Source organism: Tenrec ecaudatus, chromosome 12 (genome assembly GCF_050624435.1).
Source record: "Tenrec ecaudatus isolate mTenEca1 chromosome 12, mTenEca1.hap1, whole genome shotgun sequence".
Classification (NCBI taxonomy): domain Eukaryota; kingdom Metazoa; phylum Chordata; class Mammalia; order Afrosoricida; family Tenrecidae; genus Tenrec; species Tenrec ecaudatus.
Genome location: NC_134541.1, coordinates 50,653,569 through 50,676,850, shown reverse-complemented (window position 1 = coordinate 50,676,850; position 23,282 = coordinate 50,653,569). Strand labels below are relative to the sequence as shown.

Below are 23,282 nucleotides of genomic sequence, written 5' to 3'. Positions count from 1 at the left end.
AATAAAATGGGTTTTTTAAGGATATAACTACGGAAGAATATGATACTTGAATATCAAGCAAACTATTTAAAAAAACAGACTTGACCAGTGGTTACCATGGATAAAGGCGGAAGAGTTTTTGCTTAGGGGGCATTGGGATTATTTTAATGGTGGTTGAACCATTTGGAGAGGGAACAATCATGGTTGTACAACATGAAGGGTCTAATCAATGGCACTGAGTTGTACATGCAGAAATTGTTGAATTAGTGTTTTGTTGTGTATATTTTTGCCACAACTGAAAAAAATAATTTCATGAATAACAATGAGTACAAGGAAGAACATGTTCTAAAGTTGATTATGGTAAGGATTGCACAACTCTTCTTGATATGATTGAACTATTGAGTTGAGTATGTGGATAAAGTGTCAATAAAACAATTTTTTTAAATTGCCAGTCTAGATGTTAGCTGCCATCGAGTCAATCCTGATTCATGGTGACTCCGTGTGTTTGTTACCGCTGCCCCATCAGGTTTTCTTGGCTGTCATCTTTGCAGAAACAGCGAACAGGCGTTTGCTCATGAAGCCTCTGGGTGGGTTGAGCTATTAACCTTAAGGTTAGCAGCCAATCACAAACCACTTGTGCCACTTGACTGTGGCAGAAGTTGGGTCTTTCTTTACGTAACTGTTGGGACATTAGCTGTATATGGTCAAAACTGCTGGATAAATCTTTCTCCCTTTCCCCTTGGTGGATAAACCAGATTTACTAGCCACCCTTGGTCGAACTCATCTGCTAATTCTGAAATTGGATGTTTCTATTTTCTCTCCCGTCACCACTTTTCCCAGTAAGATGTCATCAAATGTAAAATGTCTCACTGTAGAACCAGACACCTGTGCAAGTCACTCAGGGAGCCTCTTGCAAGAGGGTAATTTGGAAAGACATGTAGACATATACTGAAATGGGTCACAAATGTTCTATAGACATCATCACTGTGAAGAAAAACAACAAGATTTGATAAAGTGATTTGATGAGGTTTACGTTTTTTATTGTTTATTTTTTTAAAAAAGAGCAAATATACAAGATACAGAGGCATTATATAATATATTGTCATTGACAACTGTTCCCCTTCACTACCTTCACATTGGCTCTGGATTATAAACCAAAGTTGCAAAGACTGTGGACAAGACGAATATGGGAGATTCACCAGAGACATGTGGAAACATAGCACAGTGTGAATGGAGGCCTTGGTGACAACTGACGTTGGACCAGTTTATCCCTAAAACAAGCTGAGCTGTTGGAGGAGCCAGCAATGTCCTGCTACAATGTGCTTTCTGACGGTGGGAGACACAGGGGGTGCCCTCCCCTGACCGACAGCACCTCCGCCTCCCAGGACCAAAGCAGTAACAGAAAACGGCAGCGTTCTGTTTGGGTTGCTGTTCTTTGCAAGGCTACTCAAGTTTCCAATAGCTTGCTTCTATCTTCTTCCTCGGGTTCAGTTCCAAATTCTTCAAGCAGTGTAGGTGATGCATGTGTTTCAAGAATTTTTCAGGACCCATTTTTCCAAATGATAACATACTAAAAAGAATAGAGGAAAGACACATTACTCAGATGGGTCCCAGTATTAGTTTTTCCATATTATTTTAAAAAAATACAAAGCCGGGAGTATGGAGGGAAGGTGAGGGAGAAAGGGGGAACAGATTACAAGCATCTACATATAACCTCCTCCCTGGGGGATGGACAGCGGCGAAGTGGATGAAGGGAGACGTCAGATGGTGTAAGATATGACAAAATAATTCATAAATTATCAAGGGTTCATGGGGGAGGGGGCAGTGGGGAGGGAGGGGGCAAAATGAGGAGCTGATACCAAGGGCTCAAGTAGAAAGCAAATATTTTGAGAATGATGATGGCAACATATGTACAAATGTGCTTGACACAATGTATGTATATATGTATGGATTGCGATAAGAGTTGTATGAGCCCTCAATAAAATTATTTTAAAAACAACAAAACAAGTGTAACAAAGTAGCTAAAGAAAGCCTTTCCAATTCATAAAATGATAGTAATACTTCACTGAGAAAAATCTATCTCTTCCATGTATAAATCCAAGCAGCTTCTCATCATAGATTTTCCAATTTACTAATATTCCAGTCTAAGAGTTGAAAAGGAGATCAAACCAAATATGGGTAAGACAAGGAACAAATTACATGTGCATTTTTGATAGATCATGCATCAAAGAAAAGTCACAAAGTAAATTAGAAAGCATTTTGAGGTGAATGAAAATATAACATCAAATGTTCTCACATTTAATTTAGGCAATGCTTAGAATAAAATTAATAGTTTTAAATTATGTCTTCACACAATGGATGTATGTATGGATTGTGATACGAGTTGCATGAGCCCCCAATAAAATGATTTTTGAAAAAAAAATAATGTCTTCAAAAAGAAGCTGTAATATCATTGATATGAGTTTTGACCCTAAGAGATTAAAATAATAAGAATAAATTAATCCTAAAACAAGCAGAGGAAAAAAATAAGGTAAAAGCACAAATCAATGAAATTAAAAACAGAAAAAAAAATTTTTGTTTGTTTTAATCATTTTATTGGGGGCTCGTACAACTCTTATACAATCCATATATCCATCTAATTGGGTCAAGCACATTTGTACATTTGGGTTTTTTTAATGTTTTATTAGGGGCTCATACAACTCTTGTCCCAATTTATACATACATCAATTGTGTAAAGCACATCTGTGCATTCAATGCCCTCATCATTTACAAAGCATTTGCTCTCCCCTTAAGCCCTTGGCATCGTCTTCTTTATTTTCTCCTCTCCCTCCCTGTTCTCCCCTCCCTCATGAGCCCATGATAATTTATAAATTATTATTTTGTCATATCTTGGCCTGTCCAACGTCTCCCTTCACTCCCTTTTCTGTTGTCCGTCCCCCAGGGAGGAGGTCACATGTAGATCCTTGTAATCAGTTCTCTCTTTCCAACCCACTCTCCCTCTACCCTCCCAGTATCGCCCCTCACACCCCTAGTCCTGAATGGATCATCCGCCCTGGATTCCCTGTGTTTCCAGCTCCTATCTGTACCAGTGTACATCCTCTGGTCTAGCCAGACTTGCATGGTAGAATTCAGATCATGATAGTTGGAAGGGCGGGGGGAATAAAATGGATAAATTTCTAGCCAGATTGACCAAGATTTAAAAAAGACATAAATGAGTAATATCAAGAAAGAAAAAGACATTATCAGAACAGATACCTTAAAAGATTACATCTCTGTTGGTAGGAAACTGGGAAGAAGCAACCTCCTCTCAGGGTAGAAAGCACTTAACAATATCTATGTGGAACCCAAAGGGAGAATATGCCTGGTACTAAGTTCCTAATTAGAAAAGTTTGATCTAGTCTCTAGGCAACCCTGGTGACCCACGCCATGTGCTTTAGACTCCTAGGACTTTAGACTCTGTTCTTTTGAGGTACACAACACCCTTCATACCAAAAGGATTCGATGTGGACACCCAGTAAGTGAACCGAGCTTTATCTCGAACTCACTTGTAGCAGCTGACTTACGGCATGAGAGAACTAGCTCGGGGACAGAATTGGTGGATGTTGGACTTTAGTTCCCATCACTTGCCTGGAAGGTGTCCAGTGACTAGTGGCCCAGAACCACCATATACTTTCTATTACAATGCCCTCCTTGGTTTATTAGGACACGTATTAACCTGGTCGGTGTGGCTCTGCTGTTGTGAATGAATATTATTGGAAGATTGGCCCTATCACCAACCCTTGTTGTGTGTGCAAATAGTGTCCAGTCACTTAGAGTTAATCTATACACGTCAACAATTCATGTAATACAGTTGATATTTGGACTACAGTCATATACCTTACTTTTCTCAACAGTGTTTTAAATGCTATACAATTGGATAAACTAATGACACTGTCAATGTATAGTGGCTTTGCATTGCGCTGCTAACCTTAAGGTCAGCAGTTTGAAATTACCCACTAGCTCCACAGAGGAGGGACGAGTTCACCCAAAATGACATTCAACTGGCTAACACTCATGAAAAAAAGCCCATGATCACTAGCCATCTGGGAATGCAAAGAAAAATAATGATAAAATATCTCCTTATAATGACAGCCCAATTTAAAATACATAGTCAGCAGCAAATGCTGGAGAGGGTGCCGAAAGATTGAGACCCTCGTACACTGCTGGTGGGTCTGTAAATATGTACACCCATTGTGAAAAGTTATATGGAGCTACCTCAAACAACTGGAAATAGAAATTCCTTATGAGCCAGCTGGATATATACCCTAAAAATGTAAGAGCCGTCACTGTAGCACTATTGGCGAAACCAAAGAGCTGGAAACAACCCAAAAGTTTATTAATAGAACAATGGATAAAGAAACTTTGGTACATGCACATAATAGAATACGACAGATTGCTTAAAAAAATGATAAAACTACAAAGCACCTCATGGCTTGGATGGACCTGGAGAACATCATGCTGAGCAAAGCCAGTCAATCACAAAACAACGAATATTGCATGAGGGTTCTACTGGAAGGACAGGCACCAAAGCAAAGGCAGGCAGCTGTTCTCAGGTCATGCATTCCTTTATTTCAGTCCCCCAACCACTGTTGTGGCCTCATGCTACAGGCTACCTGGATTACAGATTTTATCTGTTGGAGATGTACAACATTCTTCATAGCCCACATCAGAAGAATCCAATTTGGAAACCCCACTAAGTGAACCAGATTTCACCTCAAACACATCTGTTACAGATTAAAAGACTGAAATATTCTTTGGAATTAAAGTCGATACATCCTAGTGTGAGCAAAAGCAGAAGACTGGTATCCCAAAGTCATTGGACTTTGGTTCAAACCTCATATTTTTTAGGTTGCCTAGTAATTGACAAATTAAGGCCACCGTATATTGGCTAGTTTCATATTATCTTTGCTTACTGTGAACTGTTTTAGTTCTTCAGGCATAATTTTGCTTTAGTAAATAAGTTTTACTGAAATATTTGCCTTTTGTCTAATCTTCATTGTTTTCTTAAGCAATGTTCAGTTACTTAAAATTTTAATCTGTATAAGTGAAGATTCCATTTATTTTAGCATAAAAATCTGTATTTTTATAACAGTATTTTAAATACTTTATCATTGGATAGATTAATTATATTATTATTAAAATTACCAAATGTTCCATAGAGGTTACTTAGATTATATCCCAAGAAGCTACCTCTAAAGTAGTATATATATAAAGTGAGCTGCCACCTATTTGCAAGTCCTTATCTAAAAACAATTCATTCTTATTATGTAGTCCTGCTCAATGCTTGCCCTCATAAGGTTCAATGATGATATGGGTGCCATAAGAAAGAAGTGTGGTAAAGAAATCAAATGACGCTTAGCTATCAGAAAGAATCGTGTCTGGGGTCTTAAAGGCTTGTCATAAAATATGCAGTTATCTCAGAAAGCTGTTGCCTATCCATACAAAAGAAGCTCATCAGCCTCTGTAATCCAAGGATTAAAAATAATGAAATCCATGATCAGAGGAGGAACCTGTATTAAAGTTTAAATTCTGAGCACCTGGTTTGCAGAAGGATATGAATGACAATGAAAGCCCAAAATCCATTTGCAGTGTCCCCACGTGGGTTAAGCCTCCATTAAATTCACTCTGACCACTGACTAAGAATGTGAATAGTTTTGCCCTGAGACATTGTACTGTATACACTTGAGTATAAGATGACCCAAATGTCAGCCGAGGCACCTAGTTTTACCATAAAAACTGCTGACAGGCTCGGCTTATACACGAGTATGTATGGTAGATTGAAAAGTAGATGACCTCCACAGCCCTGATCAGGCTAGGGAAGGCCAGTATCCCTTGGAGGCTTGCCTGGGCTTGTCCTTACTTTTAATCTATATAAATGCACTGGTGATCACAGTCATGCTCTCACTGTCTACAAGTGGTTTCTGGACCAATCTTGTAAGCTTCTCTAATACAATGTATTGGCCTAATCATGACCGCATTCCACTTCAGTTATTCTACCCGCAAATATGATGCATTCATCTGTTGCTAACCATACATTTGTCAGAGTTTTCTTTGACCTCTTGTGTCTTTTTTTATATCAGTTTCCATAGCGTATGGAATAAAAACATTCCCATGCCCTTGTCAAAGCCCTATATATCCAACATGGTCTCAAGCTGACGGTCTTCTCAATGAATATGTCTTTACCTTTGGCTTGTCCTTGTCCAGCTTAAAGTTTACTAAATGTTCTCTTTTTTAAAAGAATGAGGATTTAGCAGAAACAATTTTTTGCCCCCAAACTTGACAATTTAGATGAAATGGAAAATTCCCTGGCAAAGATATGAAAATCTCATTTCCAAATTCTTTTGAAAATGAGTGAGATACAGAGGTGCTAAGTCCAAAGAAAGCACAGGAACAAAAAATAAACCATATCCATTCTTGGCATATTAATACTATAAGAGAGTAAATGCTTGATTCTTGAATGTAAAATGTCCAAGTGCCTCAGGTTCCCTCTTATAATCTGAGACTACAACAAAAACCAACTGATCATGCCAAGATTTGTGATAGAGTAATTTGTCACCCAAGAGTTTAACTCTAAAGAGTTTAACACTAACTCTAAAAACTGAACAGAATAATTTGTGATCCTCAGATCTAAATTCTTATCAGATGGACTTCAGTAGAAGCAAAAAACAGGGAGTGCAGCGGAACAGAAAGGGAATGGAGTGGCAAGGTCCCCAGGGAATGCTGAAAGTGGACTTTGGGGCCAGGGTGTGACGCCCCAACAGACTGGACTGGAAAACGTGCCAGCAACGATCCCTGAACTAACTACAAGCTTTTCTCTTGTGAAAAAAAAAAAGAAGCAAAAAACATTCTGCTAGCAGTAAGTTTATCCATGATTATATCAATACTGTATAAACATATTTCATGAGATTATGAGAAGGTCCCTAGAGAGACCTATTAGCCTTCCATTTTATGTCCCAACTTGATATCAAGACTTCTGGGCTCATGTACACAAGGCTATTTGTAACCTCAGCTACTCCATGAAGAACGCCATCCAGAATATTACAACAGATGGAAATTTCCAGAGGCCTATCCTTCCAAGGTGGACCATTCTTTGAAACCTACCCGTTACAATCCTGTACTCATTTCTAAGAGGTATCTAAAAGACCATCAGGGATGACTCCACAACCACCATAGCTGTCAGGTTGATTCCTAATCTTAGTGACTTTATAGGACTGAGTAGAACTACTCTACAAGGTCTAGTACTGCAAATCGTTATGGGAGTAGACAGACTCATCTTGCATCCACAGGTCAGCTAGTAGCTTTGAACTGACAACCTTGCCATTAATACCCATTACTTAATCCACTGCACCACTAGGGACCATTTAGAAACTATTAGGGAATGGGAAATACACAATGTAATTGAGTAGAGACCATATTAATTTTATTTGCAAGTTAAAAAATCCATTTGCATGTATATTTTATTCAAGAAGCTAACTGAAACTTAAAATCTGGACCTACTAATACTCCAACATATTCATTTAAAATTTTTTTTAATTGTTTCATTAGGGATCATACAACTCATCACAACTTATACATACATCAATTGTGCAAAGCATATTTGTACATTCACCGCCCTCATCATTCTCAAAACATTTGCTCTCCACTTAAGCCCCTGGCATCAGCTCATTTTCCCCTCCTTCCCTGCTCCCCCTCCCTCATGAAACCTTGATAATTTTGCTGAAGATCATCCAACAATGGGTGCAATAATACATTGACAGGTGTCAGTACATTGAGAATGGTTCAGGCTGGATTCAGAAGAGGATGTGGACCAAGAAATATCATTGTTGATATCAGATAGAACTTTAATGAAAACAGAGAATACCAGCAATATGTTTACTTGTGTTATTGGCTACACTAAAGCATTCAACTGTGTGCACCATAACAACGGTGGATAACTTGAGAACAGGAATTCCACAACATCTAATTGTGCTCATGCAGAACCTGTACATGGATCAAGAGGCTGTGGTGCCAGGGGAAAAGGGACCAGACTTAAAACCCGGTGTTCCAGGTTGTGAATGCAGTGTGCTGGCATGGAGCGGGGAGCCAGTGGAGGGGTCTGAGAACCAGGCTCCAATCCCAACTACGTGGACACCTGCCCCTCCCCCAGAAGAATTTACTTTAGAGGACGACATTGAAGCTGCAGCTCGGGGAGAGGGACATATCTGATCAGAGCACACAGGACCAAATGAAGGGGGAGGAAGAGAGAGTGGAGCACATCCTGGCCCACCAGGCCTGGAGGACGGTATCACTAGCTCAGAACAGCCAATGCACAGAGTGGACCATATGGCTGGTCCCACTATGAGATACAATGTCCCTCGCTGACCCATGGTCCTCCTACGGGGGACACACTGGAGACTCAGTGTCGGGATTGGCCTGGTCTGACCCCACCACACCGAGGCAAAACACTAAGGGCTGAGCGGCAGAGGAGTGAGGGGAGCAGAGCACGGAGGTCCCAAGGGAGTGTAAAAGATAGACTTGGGGGTCAGGGTGTAGCATCACATCAGACCCAACTGGAGGACACTCCTAGAGGTCAACAAACAGAACTTGAACTGTTTACAGGTTTTTCCTTTTTTTTAAATAGGTCATTGGTTTTGTTGTTGTTGTCATTGTGTTCTCTTTTGTCACTTTTTCTTGCTATGTCTTGTTTTTGTGTGCATATTATCTCTACAGATCTATCTAGATAAAATAGGCTCGAGGAACAGTCTGGAGGAGAAAACAACGGAACCGATGGTTCCAAGGGGACATGGGAAAAAGGGGGGTGGGGGAAAGGAGGTGGTATTGACCAACCCAGGGACAAGGGAACAGCAAGTGATCCAAAACTAGTGGCAGGGAGGGTGTGAGAGGCCTGGTAGGGATTCAGCAAGGGCAATGTAACTGAGAGGAATTCTGGATCCCAAATGAAGGCTGAATATGATAGTGGGACAAGAGGAAAGTAAAAAGAAATAGAGGAAAGAACTAGGAGGCAAAGAGCATTTATAGAGGTCTAAATACAGTCAGGTACATATGTAAATATATATATGATGGGAAAATATATCTGCATGCATATATTTATAGGTCTAGTAGTAAGGCAGCAGATGGACATTGGGCCTCCACTCAAGTACTTCCTCAATGCAAGAACATTTTGTTCTATTAAATTGGCATTCCATGACGCAAACTTTCCCGACACGATAGCTGAAGGCAAATGTGGTGAAGAAAGCTGATGGTGCCCAGCTATCAAAAGATATAGCATCTGGGGTCTTAAAGGCATGAAGGTAAACAAGCAGCCATCTAGCTCAGAAACAACAAAGCCCACATGGAAGAAGCACACCAGCCTGTGTGAGCATGATGTGTTAAAGGGATCAGGTATCAGGCATCAAAGAACAAAAAAGCATATCATTGTGTATGAGGGGGAGTGAGATTGGGGACCCAAAGCCCATCTGTAGGTAATGGGACATAACCTTACAGAAGTGTTGCAGGGAGAAGACGAGCCAGGCAGGGTGCAGTATAGCAATGGAGAAACATACAACTTTCCTCTAATTCTTAAATGCTTCTTCTACCCTCCCACCCCCCACTATCATAATCCCAATTCTACTTTACAAAAAAATATATAGGAACTGGAAACACAGGGAATCCAGGAAAGATGATCCCTTCAGGACCAGTAGTGAGAGTGGCGAGGCCGGGAGGGTGGAGGGAAGGTAGGGTAGAAAGGGGGAGCTGATTATAAGAATCTACATATAACCTCCTCCCTGGGGGGCAGACAACAGAAAAGTGGGTGAAGGGAGGGAGACACTGGACAATGTAAGACATAACAAAATAATAATAATTTATAAATTATCAAGGGCCCATGAGAGAGGGAGGAGCGGGGAGGGGGTGAAAAAATGAAGAGCTAATATCAATGGCTTAAGTAGAGAGCAAATGTTTTGAGAATGATGAGGACAACGAATGTACAAATTTGCTTGACACAATGGATGGATGTATGGATTGTGATTAGAGTTGTATGAGCCCCCAATAAATTATTTTTTTAAAGAAAATAGCACACAAAAGTGTTATTTTCTGCAAAAAAAAAAGGGGGGGGCTGTGGTGCACACTAAATGAATCCCGCATGGTTTCAAGTCAGGAATGATGCGCATCAGGGCTGTATCCTCTCATCATACTGATTCGATCTGTATGGTGAGCAAGTAATCAAAGAATCTGATTTTTGTGATTTAGAATGTGACATCAGGATTGGAGGAAGGCCGATTAACAACCTATGATAAGCATATAGCACACCTTACTTGCTGATGAGATTAAATCGTGGAACCTTCCGTATGAATTACAACTCAATGTAGAGAAGAACAAAATTCTCAGAACTGGACCAAAAACATCATGACAAATGGATGTCAGACTGAGGTTGTCCAGGATTTCATCTTGAGCAGCTCCACAATCAGCGTCCACAGAAGCAGCAGTCAAGAGATCAGATGGCACACTGCACTGGGTGAATCTGAACAAAAACTTACAGTATTGAAAGTCAGGATGTTACTTTGAGGACTATGGTGCACCTCACGCAAGTTAGGATATTTTCAATGGCCTCAGTTGTATGTGAAAGCTGGACATTGAATAAAGGAAGACTGAAGAAGAATCAATATATTTGTATTACGGTACTGGTGGATATGGAAATACCACGGAATGCCAAAAGAACAAACAATTCGGTCTGGGGAAAAGTACGTCCAAAATGCTCCTGAGAGGCAAGACAGTGAGACTTCATCTCACATACAAGAGACATCAGGGAGAGACCATGAAGCTTGGTAAAGGAGAGGTGCAGTGAAAAAAGAGGAAGGCTCTGCCCAAGAGAAACAGACACAGGGGCTGCAACAATGAGCTCCAACATGAGAACAACTGTGATGATGGGGAAGAACTCAGCAGCATTTTGTTCTATTGCAGGGGGGTGGGGGTGGGGGTTGCTATGCATTTGTTTAGTTAAATTGGGGTGGGGTGGGGTAAGTATAACAAAGAATTGGTTTCTTGCTATTGTAGGGGTAATCCTTTTTGACTACTAATTTTAAAATCTAATTAATTCTTTAAATAGTCTGGCCTCCAGGTGAAGAATGAATGAACTTACCAAAGCATGTGGTCTTTAAAAAAAAGGAGAGGGGCTATTGTATTGGGGGATTATGCATGAATAGCACCTCGCCCTGCTAAACAGCCATTGCAGGATACCCATCTTCCCGACATGATCACTGAAGACAGACGTGTGTGTAAGCAAATGTGGTGAAGAAAGCGGATGGTGCCCGGCTATCAAAAAGATATAGCATCTGGGGTCTTAAAGGCTTGAAGGCAAATAAGCGGCCATCTAGCTCAAAAGCAACAAAGCCCACAGAGAGGAAGCACACGGCCTAAGCGAATACAAGGTGTTGAATGGACCATGTAGCAGATACAAAGGAACAAAAACAATCATTGTGTGATCACCTTCCTCACATAATCGCTGAAGACAAAAGTGTGCATAAGCAAGTGTGGTGAAGAAGGCTGATGGTGCCCGGCTACTGAGAGATAATAGCATCTGGGGACTTAAAGGCTTGAAAGCAAATAAGCGGCCATCTAGCCCAGAAGCAACCAAGCCCACACGGAAGCAGCACACCAACATAGGTGACCGTGAAGGACAGAGACCAGGTCTCCAACAACAAAGGTGGGGTGGTGGTGAGAATCACATCACCGTGAAAGAGGGGGAGTGCATGATGGGGACCCAATGCCCATCTGTAGACAGCTGGACATCCCTTCCAGAGGGGTAGTGAGGAGGAGATGGGCCACTCAGGGTTCAGTGTAGCAACAATGAAACTCAAAACCTTCCTCTAGTTCCTGAACGCTTCCTCCCCTCCCAATCATCATGACCCCAATTCTACCTTGCCTTGCGGACCTGGTTATACCAGAGGATGTACAGCAGTGCAGTGGGGATCTGGAGGCACAGGGAATCTAGGACAGAAGAACCCCTCAACACCAGCGGTGGGAGTGGCGACACCAGGAGGGAAGGGCGTGTAAAAAGGGAGAACCGATCTCGGAGATCTATGTGTAACCTCCTCTCTGGGAGATGGGCAATGGGGAGGCAGGTGAGGGGAGACGCCGGGGAGTGTAAGATAAGATATAATAATTATTTATAAACTATCAAGGGACCAGGGGTGGGATCGCGGAGGGAGGGGGATGGGGGGGAAAAAGGGAAACCAAGCTGATTCCAGGAACCCAAGTGGAAGGTGAATTATGAGAATGACGAGCGCAACGAATGTATAAGGGTGCTTTGCTCAATTGATGTATGTACAGATTGTGATAAGAGCCTTATGAGCCCCAATAAAAAGATTTTTTTTTAAAAAAAGGAGAGGGGCAGATGCTCCTCCATTTCGCAGATAAGTCAAAACTTAATGGGAAGTCACATAACCTACACCTACTTCTTATTCGGTAGTTAGCCTAGCTGCATGCTATGTGTGCTTTGTTCTTCATTCCAACAGCCCTAGATTTTTTTTCATGGCTTTTTACATTGCTCTACAACAGACATGGTGTTAGCAAAATTTGGCCTTGAGGGCCAACTAAAACTATTACACCCACAGGGTCATGAATATATCCAAGAATGCTGTTCAAGGATCATGAATTTTACTCGGATTGTTTTATGTGATTGCTATAGTAGGAATTTACATATTGTGCTTCATTGTTGTTGTCCTTAGGCACTATCAACTCAGTTACAACTCACAGCGACCCTGTGTACAACAGAACAAAACACTACCCGGCCTGAGCCATCTCACCATTATTCTGCTTCTTGAGCCCATTATTGCAGGCCTGTGTCAATATATTTCATTGAAGACATACTCTTCCCTGGCCCTGACATCCTTCTCCAGAGACTGGACTCTCCATGCAACATGTCCTAGGGTATAAGATAAAATCTCACACTCCTTGCCTCTAAAGAGCACTCTGGCCATACTTCTTCCAAGAAAATTTGTTTGTCCTTTTGGCAGTCATGGTACTTTCAATATTCTTCTCCAGCACCACAATTCAAATGCACTGATTCTTCTTCAGTCTTCCTTATTCAATGTCCACACTGTTCACGTTCATATGAAGCCACTTAGAATACCAGGGATAGGGTCAGATTCGCCTTAGTCCTCAATATAACCTCCCTGCTTTTCCACATTCTAAAGAGGTCTTTTGCAGCAGATTTATTGACCCAACGCAACAAATCTTTTGATCTCTTGATTGATACTTCCACGAGAATTTATTGTGGATCCAAGCAAGAAAAATGCTTTACAACCAGTCATTTTTCCATTTATCATTGGTCCTGTTGTTCATTAATTTGCACACTTACCACGTAAGTCCTTCAAAAAATATATATATTACTATTTATTAATCATGACTATATCAAGTTTTCTCATCTATCGATTAGCCTTTGCATTGAGTACTCAATAAAACATTTAACCAAAAATTTTCCACTAAAGTAGATTTATATTTGACTTATAAAAGGAACTGATATCCTGAACTTTCCTTATTGAAAAGATAAAATATATTCATATTAAGCCAATGAATTATTCTAAGTTGACAGAAGTCATTCAAGAAAAAGAAGAAAGCTATAACAACAACAGGAAAAAAAAAACCAAAAACAAAGTAACAATAACATAAAGAAATCCACTGACAAAAATGGAAAAGCCTATAAATAGTTCAGGGTCTGTTTGTTGGCCTTTATGAGTGTTCTCCAGTCCAGTCTGACAGGGTGCCATGCTCTATCTCCAAAGTCTATTTTTGGTATTCCCTGGGTATTTCATCACTCTGCTCCCCCTGCTGCTCTGTTGCATGCCCTCAGTGCCTTGTCCAAGCGTGATGGGGCCAGATCATGCACTATTCCCACCCTGTGTCCCCAGGGCTGCCCCACACAGCGCTGTGGCCTGCTTTTTGCACTTATTAATGTATCTGAATGTCTATCTAGATAAAATAGGCAGTATAAATAATTCAGAGATGAAAAGAAGTGGACCAATGGTTCCAGGGGGATACAGGAGAGAGGAGATTCGAGAAAGGAAGTGGGGGGTAGGGGGCAACCCAGGGACAATGGAACAACAAGAAAACTAAAATTAATGGAAGGAAGGTAGTAGGGTACCTAGTGGGACTTAATCAAAGGCAATGTAGCAGTGCGGAATTACTAAACCTGAATGAAGGCCAAACATGATAGTGGGACAAGAGGAAAGTAAAAAGGAAATAGAGGAAAGAACCAGGAGGCAAAGGACATTTACAGAGGTCTAAATATATAGAATGAGAGGGAAATAGAACTATGTACTCATAGCTATATGTTAAGAATTATGGTTGCAGATGGACATTGGGCCTCAACTAAAGTACTCCTTTTGTTCAAACAATCCGGCATTCTGTGATGCTCACCTACCCAACAAGATCACTAAAGACAAATGGGTACATAAGCAAATGTGATGAAGAAAGCTGATGGTGCCCGGCTATCAAAAGATATAGCATCTGGGGTCTTAAAGGCTTGAAGATAAACAAGCGGCCAGCTAGCTCAGAAGAAACAAAACCCACATGGAAGAAGCTCACCAGCCTGTGTGATCATGAGCTATTGATGGATCAGGTATCAGGCATCTAAGACCCAGAATAAAAACATACCCAAGGTGAATCTGGGTGAGGGGGCATAGAGTGGAGACCCAATGCCCATCTCTAGACAATTGGACATCTCTTCACAAAAGTGTCACAGAGAAGGGATGAGCCAGTCAGGGTACAGTATAGCACTAATGGTACACACAACTTTCCTCTAGTTCTTTGGTGCTTCCTTCCCCCCACTATCATGACTTCAATTCTACCTTACAATTCAGATTAGACTAGAACATGCACACTGCTACAGATAAGAGCCTGCAACATAGGGAATCCAGGATAGATAAACCCCTCAGGACCAACAAGGAAAGTAGAAATACCAGCAGGATTAGCGGAAGGTGGGGCAAAAATAGGGGAATTGATCACAAGGATCAATCTAGAACCCCCTCCCAGGGTGATGAATAACAGAAAAGTAGGTGAGGGGAGATGGAGGACGATGTAAGATATGGAAAAAATAATCTATAACTTATCATAGGTTTGTGAGCAGGGGCGGGCAGGCAGGCGGGAGAGGGAGGGGGAACAAATGGGGAGCTGATATCAGGGGCTCACGTGGGAAAGGAGTGCTTTGGAAATTATGATGGTATCGTGTGCAAATGTGATTGACACAATGGAAGAATGTATGGATTGTGATATGAGACCTAAGAGGCCCCAATAAAAGTATTTTTTTTAAAAAGAACTGCAACTGCAGGAGTTAGCTCAGTAGAGGAGCTCCAGAAGTTTACCAACCTCGACAGATTCAGAATCAGCCAAGAAGCAAGTTTTTGTTTTTTTTACATTTTATTAGGGGCTCATACAACTCTTATCACAATCCATACATATACATACATCAATTGTATAAAGAACATCTATACATTCTTTGCCCTAATCATTTTCAAAGCATTTGCTCTCCACTTAAGCCCTTTGCATCAGGTCCTCTTTTTTTTCCCCTCCCTCCCCGCTGCCCCATCCCTCATGAGCCCTTGATAATTTATAGATTGTTATTTAGTCATATCTTGCCCTATCCAGAGTCTCCCTTCACCCCCTTCTCTGTTGTCTGTCCCCCAGGGAGGAGGTCACATGTGGATCCTTTTAGTCAGTTCCCCCTTTCCAACCTACTCACCCTCTACTCTCCCAGTATCACCCCTCACACCCCTGGTCCTGAAGGTATCATCCACAGCTCCCATATGCACCAGTGTACAACCTCTGCCCTATCCAGTCCTGCAAGGTAGAATTCGGATCATGGTAGTTGGGGGGAGGAAGAATCCAGGATCTGGGGGAAAGCTGTGTTCTTCATCGGTACTACCTTGCACCCTGACTGACCCATCTCCTCTCCTAAACCCCTCTATGAGGGGATCTCCAGTTGCCGACACTTGGGCCTTGGGTCTCCACTCTGCACTTCCCCCTTCATTCAATATGGTACAAATATATAAAATCTTATATATATATTTCTTATATATATATGATGCCTTATACCTAGTCCCTTTGGCACCTCGTGATCGCACAGGCTGGTGTGCTTCTTTCATGTGGGCTTTATTGCTTCTGAGCTAGATGGCCACTTGTTCACCTTCAAGCCTTTAAGACCCAGATGCTATCTCTTTCGATAGCCGGGCACCATCAGCTTTCTTCACCACATTTACTTGTTCACCCACTTTGGCTTCAGCAGTTGTGTCAGGAGAGTAAGCATCATAGAGTGCCAATTTAATAAAAGAAAGTATTCATGCATTGAGGAAGTGCTTGAGTAGAGGCCCAAGGCCCAAAAAGCAAGTTTTATTAGACACTTCCTTCCTTAAGCAATTCTCCCGAGAGCTGTAGAAAATAAAAAGCTTTAGGACCATAAAGCGACCCAAATGAGGCCCTTACACTGGCCTGTGCAGTGTACAAGAACTTGAAAGGAGGAAAGAGAACACCAAAGGGCCCAAATTCTTAGGGCTGCGGCCATCTGAGAGTGATAAGGAGGCGTGCAAGAACCCGTTTTGTGGCAGAAGTCTACTTTGCTTATTAACTCGTCTCTCCTTACTGTCTTGTCTCAGTGTGTTGGATGTGTGGCTCCCTCTGTGTGGCAGCAAACCACTGGGAGAAAAGCCCATAGTGTACCAGCTTTGGGCACATGATAGTGCTGACGCCCACTTTCCCAATCTCCCCTTCTGTGTCCTCAGGCAATCATTAACCCAGCACCGTTCTGTCTTCACAAAACCACACATCCTAGCTTCCCTAGACAGAGAAGCAAACAAAGACAACAAAGAAACATATAAAACAATCCAAAAGAGAACAGAAAATATTTAAAATAAATTCTAAATGAATGTAAAGGAAGATCTAATGACAAGTGTTGTATTCTAGCCTAAGTACAGCTGCTCAAATCTGCTTTACAGTGTTCTTTGTCTGGCAGTCGTGCCGTTCACGTTTCTAGTCTATGGACAGTGGGGTTCACTGGGGACTCAACCCGTGGAAGGACCTACAAGTGGATTTGGGGCTTCCACAATGATCCACCATTGTCCACAAATCAGGTTTTAGAATGTAGGCACTGTTACCATTCTTCCCTCTGGGTAAGGATCTTATTCTTTACAATCCTTGAGAGACAGGCTGGTGTGCTCCTTCCATGTGGACTTAACTGACTCCTCACTTAGATGGCTGCTTGTTTTAAGATAAGTCTTTAAGAAAACCCCATGTGCTATTTTTCCTGATAACCAGGTACCATCTCATTCTTCACCACACTATGCTATGTACTCATATCTTCAATGATCTGATATTCAGAGACTTCAAAATCACAGTCTTATAAGAGGTTTCTACAAGGAATCTTAGAAAATAATTTGAACTGAATGCTAATGAAAACAGAATGTATCAAAAAAAGTAGAGAAGGAATACAGTGAACGCACTATTCAACTCAAGAGACTTGAAATCAGGAACTCGGAAGAGTTTACAAATGTTCATTGTATCATTATTTACAATAGCCAACCAGTAAAAACAACTCAAGTGCCCATCAACAAAATGTAGTATATCCATTCAATACTGTTCAGCCATTAAAAGAAAGAAAGTTGTGGTGCATGTTACCACAAAGACAAACCTTAAAAACAGTAAGGTTGAAATAAGTCAGTTACAAAAGGACATAAGACAGTTACAAATATCATATCACCCACTTACATGAAGTATTTACCCTAGGTTAGTGTGTGTAACAGGGCTGGGTGAAGAGAGAATTAGAGCTTCAAGGATACTAAGTTTCTGTCTGTGGTAACGTAAACTTTCTGGAAATAGGTAGTGGTGACAGCTACACAACATGGTGTATGTACTTAATGCCAGTAAATTATGCACATAAAAACGGTTAAAATAGCAAATGTTTTATTATATGCATTTTACCTCAATAAATAATTTTAACAGCAGCAGCACTTCTGAATTAATGTCCCTAAAATGAATTCTGCTCATAAATATCTATGCATTGAATTTATGTTGCCCCAAAAATATGTGTTAATTTGGCTAGCAATTATCTTCAGTATTTTGTAATTATCTTCTATTTTGGGATCTGATATAATTATCCTGTGTGTTATAGAGATCAAAGCTTCTATGAAGCAGGATATAATCAACAGGATTAGGCTGTACCTTGAATTAATTTCTCTTGAGATACACCATGGCGAGTTAAAAACGTATTGCTACATGTCGGAGTTGGGTGCTGTCAAGTAGGTCCCAACTCACAGTGACCCACCCCTGTGCAACAGGACACAATACTGCCCCGTCCTGTGCCGTCCTCACAACTGATCTTTTGCTTCAGCCTATCGAGGAGGCCACTGTGTCAATTCATCTTGCCTAAGGTTGTGGCAGTTACATAATCTGGTGCCAGTTTGAGACTTAAAAGTGAAGGGGTGGACTTTAGCCTTTCAATCAGGTCGCAGCTTGATGACCTCATTTGGCGTCGCTAAGGAGATAAAAAGCTCGCTGGAAGTGGGACACACTCACTCCCTGCTAGACATGCTTACTGACAAGACACCTGGCGCTATGCTAGAGCCCTGGAGCTGAAGAAGCCACATGGAGACCCCTTCCAGCCCTAAGAGGATTCCACCGCCAGTGGATACCCAAGACTTTCCACCCACTGGCCTGTGATCTTCCTGCATTTGGCATCACTTCATGTGCTGAGGGAATCTGAAGAAGACTTTACAGACTGGTAATGAACATACAGGCTAATACTGAATTTATGGACTTGACCTGGACTGGGCTGGGATGTTTTCTCAATATTCAATTGCTATTACATATAAAACTCTTTCTTATTCACATGAGTGTCTGAATTTGTTTCTCTAGTCTACCCAGACTAACACAAAGATCTTCCCCTTTTTCACTGCCCCATTACTTTGCCAAGCATGATGTCCTTCTCCAGGGATTGGTCTCCCCTGACATGTCCAATAGCAAAAGATGAAGTTATTGTTTTTCTCCATATTGTCTATCTAGGTCTATGTACTTCTGAACGTGATGTTTCCAGCTTTCTAATCCTTCTCTGAAGAATTCTGTGCTCTTCCATTCATACCATAGCACAACAGTAAGTTTGAGGGACTCAAGCTGGGTTCTTTCCAATGTTCTTGGAAGTCGGAGGACAAAAACGAGTCGAACGGGGCAAATTCAGGGATACTGGGGGTGGGGTGCACGGCACCCATGAACTTCTCCTAGGACAGCCTTCGCAGCTCTCAAAGAATGAGTGGGTGCACTGCTGTGACAGCAAACAATTTCTCACCACAACTTTCTTTGCCGTTTTCCTCACCGATGCAGTTTTTAATCTTCTTAAAACTTACAGTAAATCCCTGTAACTGTCCTGACTCCTTCAAGAAACTCTTACAAAGACTACCCTTTCAGAATTTAAAAAAAAGTTACCATACGTTCTGAGCTAACCTCTCAGTCCTGAATTTAATTAGTCTAACAGAGCAACTCAGAAGTTGCTGTTCTGTTAGAAGTTTTGGAAAGCACTGTAAAGAGGCTAAGACAAATAGAGATCTTGTCTGCAGCCAGCCATTGAACACAGAAACACATTTACATTTGTTTGGTTTGGTATAAACCCACACATATATGAACTTCTTAGAACCCTTGTGGCAATGCTTTTTACTTAGTCTTACAAAAGGTATTAAACAAAGGAGAAGAGATAAGAGGGACCTGAGTACACCAAAAAGATAAGCCCAGTGTGGAGTACATCCTTTAAATCTATATATCAAGAAATTCTTACACTAAGGAGATGATTAAAAGGACCTTCTTTCAGTAAAAGGAAACAGGAAAGATCTAGGAAGCAAAGTTATAATTAGAGGTATAAACATAGGTGTGTACTTATGTAAAGATATTAATTCATAAAAATAGAAGTATTGGCTTATGTAATGTATATACTTGAGTATAAGCCAAGTTTTTTTTTCTTCTTCTTCTTTTTTTTTTAAGCCAAGTTTTTCAGCGTATTTTTAATGCAGCTTTTGTGGTAAAATTAGGTGCCTTGGCGGATATTCGGGTCAGCTTATACTCGAATATATTTATGGTACATATATTTATATGGTGATACATTGAAGAAGTGGATGGATCTGGGGCCCCTGCTCAAGCCCTCCCCCAATACAAGAATATTTTGTTCTAACAATCTGGCATTCTGTGATGCTAACCTTCCTAACACCATCACTGAAGACAAAATGGATGCATAAGCAAATGTGGTGAAAAAAGCTGATGGTGCCCAGCTATCAAAAGATATAGCATCTGGGGTCTTAAAGGTTTGAAGGTAAAGAGGAGCCATCTAGCAGAGAAGCAACAAGCCCACATGGAAGTAGCACACCAGTCTGTGCGATCATGAGGTATTGACAGAATCAGGTAAAAGCACCAGAAGATCCAAAACAAACCAAAAAAACATATTGTTGAAAACGAGGGGGTTGGAGCAGAGACCCAAAACCCATCTGTAGACAATGGGACATCCCCTCACAGAAGGGTTACAAGGAAGGGATGAGTCAACCAGGGAGCAGTAGAGCACCAACGAAACACACACGATTCCTCTGGTTCTTTGAGGCTTCCTCACCCCCCACCATCATGACCCCAGTCCTGCCTTTCAGTTCTGGCTAGATCGGAGAATGTACACTGGTACAGATAAGATCGAATGACACATGCAATCCAGGTGAGCTAGACCCCTCAGGTACAGAAATGGAAGTAGATACCAGGAGGGGAGGCGGGAAAGAGAGGGGAAGAGGGGAGGAAAGGGGAAACGATCTCCACAACTGATGCATTAACCACCACCCCCCCAGGAGGACAAACAACAGAAACATGGGTGAAGGGAGACAGCAGCCAACGTTAGATATGAAAATAATAATAATTTACCATTTATCAAGGGGTCATGAGGGTGGGAGAGGGACGGGAGGGAAAAAAGCCGTGATACCAAGGGCTCCAATAGAAAGTAAATGTTTAGAAAATGATGATGGCAACATTGTACAAATATGTTTGGTTCAATTAACGTATGGAATGTTATAAGAGCTGTTAGAGCCTCCCCCCCCCCAAAAAAAAGAGGATCTGATGCAAAGGGCTTAAGTGGAGCACAAATGCTTTGAGAATGATGAGGGCAAAGAATATACGGATGTGCTTTACACAATTGATGTATGTATGGATTGTGATAAGAGTTGTATAAGTCCCTAATAAAATGTTTTAAATATTTTTAAAAAAGAAAAGGTTTAGAAAATAATGATAGCAACATACGTACAAATAAGCTTGGTAAAATGATGTATGGGCTGTTATAAGAGCTGTAAGAGCCCCCAACAAAATGGTCTTTAAAAAAATAATAACATCTCTTCAAACCAAAAGAAAACAAGATTTCCCCGAGTGCTTTTTCCTTGAATTTGAACTTCTAGCCTCCTAAATGGTGAGAGAATCCATACTTCTGCTATTTCTGTTACAGCAGCACTCAGTTATGAAGACAGAAGTCATCTTCTCTTCCTTTCCTTACAATTTCCAAAAGCCGTGAGCACAAAATTCTACGGTGTGGGGACCACTACCTGATTCCGGTGTCGTCTATGGCTCTCGCTCTGAGGACACGTCCCCCTCCGCTCCACTGCTGGCACTGCAGTCTTCTTTCCGAGGAGCAGGTCTTTCTTTGCTGGACTCGGAGGGCCCCTTGGTTCTGGTCTTTTCTTTCCGCTGCTGCTGCTTTTCAAGCTTTGACAGCTGATTATTAAAAAAAAGATTTTATAATTGTGAACATGTACCTGCATATCCACAACACAAATCACTCAGTTGACACTACTGAAAGTTTTTATTCAATATCCTGCATGCCACGGTATTTCAGATACAGCAAATAAAACACACCCAGTGATTGTCTGAATGGCTAATGCAGATTAGCCAAGGATGTGATCTCATGCAGAGTTTTCCCTTTCCAGAATTCAACTTCACATGCAGTATTGTGGAAGTGGTCAACTATCAGACTTGTTTGTCAAGCACAGAAGCATTCTATAAGTGGTTTTTTCCCCCTTAATTCCTGCATCTTGCAAATAGTTAACACGCTTGGTTGCTAACTGCTAAAAGAGTGTCAATAAGAAAGAGAAAGTTAACACTTTGGAAAAATCAGCCCTGGGAACACTATGGAGGCCAGTTCTCTAAGACCAAGGGGTCACAATGATTGGAATTGACTCAATGGTGACTGGTTTTTCTGTTTGTTGCCTTTTATAAATGATAATGGTTTTTTCCTCAAGTAGAAAAAATTCACAATTCAAGTTTCAATACTGAAAAAGTCTATGGACAGATTATTTATTCATGCACGAAGCACTAAAACGAGTTGGAAGGAATACAGAGTCACTGTACCAAAAAGAATCGGTCATAGTGCACCATTTCAAGAGGTAACGTATGATCAAGAACCAATGGTACTGAAGGAAGGCATTCAAGTTGTGCTGGAGGCATTGATGAAAACCAAAGCACCCAGAGTCGATGGCAGACCCATGAGCTGGTGCAATGAATAGACACTAACGTGCACGTTTGTCTATGCCAAGAAATATGAAAAACAGTCAGTTGAGAAACCAACTGGAAGACATCCATATTTGTGTCTATCCCAAAGAAAGGTGATCCAACAAAATGCAAAAATTATGGAACAATATGACTAGTCTCATATGCAAGTAAAATATTACTGAAGATCATTTTTCCTTCTTTTTTATTTTTATTTATTTATTTTTCAATTTTGAAGATCATTTTTAAATGATTGCAGCAAGGAACTATTAGAAATTCAAGCAGATTCAGAAGATGACTTGGAATGAGGAGTATCATTACTAGTACTGATGGATCTTAGGTGAAAACAGAGAATACCAAAAAAGATATTTACGTTTTACTTTTCCTTTATTGACTGTGCACAGACACTCTACTAAGTGGTTCACACAAACTACGGCTAATACTGAGCAAACCATGAGCTCTTAGAACACATAGCTATGCTCTGAGAAGCCTATGTGGAGGCCAAAAAGCAGTCCTCCAAACAGAATAGAGGATACGATGTGATTTAATATCAGTAAAAATATTGTTAGTCCTTTAGCAATATTTATTCAATCTGTATGTTGAGCAAGTGATCCAAGAAGTTGGACTTATAAAACGATGAATTCAATAGCATGATCACTAACTACTTGTGATATGCAGACAACACAGCTTTGCTGGCTGACAGCAAAGAGGACATGAAACGCCTATTGGCGAAGACCAGAATGCTGAACTCA

At 41.1% G+C, this 23,282-nt stretch overlaps 1 protein-coding gene across 1 annotated transcript in view; it reads right to left on the bottom strand.

Moving 5' to 3' along the window:
- Positions 1-994: 994 nt before the first annotated feature.
- Positions 995-23,282, bottom strand: part of DTD1 (D-aminoacyl-tRNA deacylase 1) — an 83,061-nt gene continuing 60,773 nt past the window's right edge. Inside the window, exons 5-6 of the mRNA XM_075527850.1 lie at positions 21,591-21,759; positions 995-1,549 (exon numbers count right to left, since the gene is read on the bottom strand). Coding sequence (XP_075383965.1) covers positions 21,607-21,759 — 153 coding nt within the window. The 3' untranslated portion in view covers positions 995-1,549; positions 21,591-21,606. The remainder of the gene's footprint in view (positions 1,550-21,590; positions 21,760-23,282) is intronic.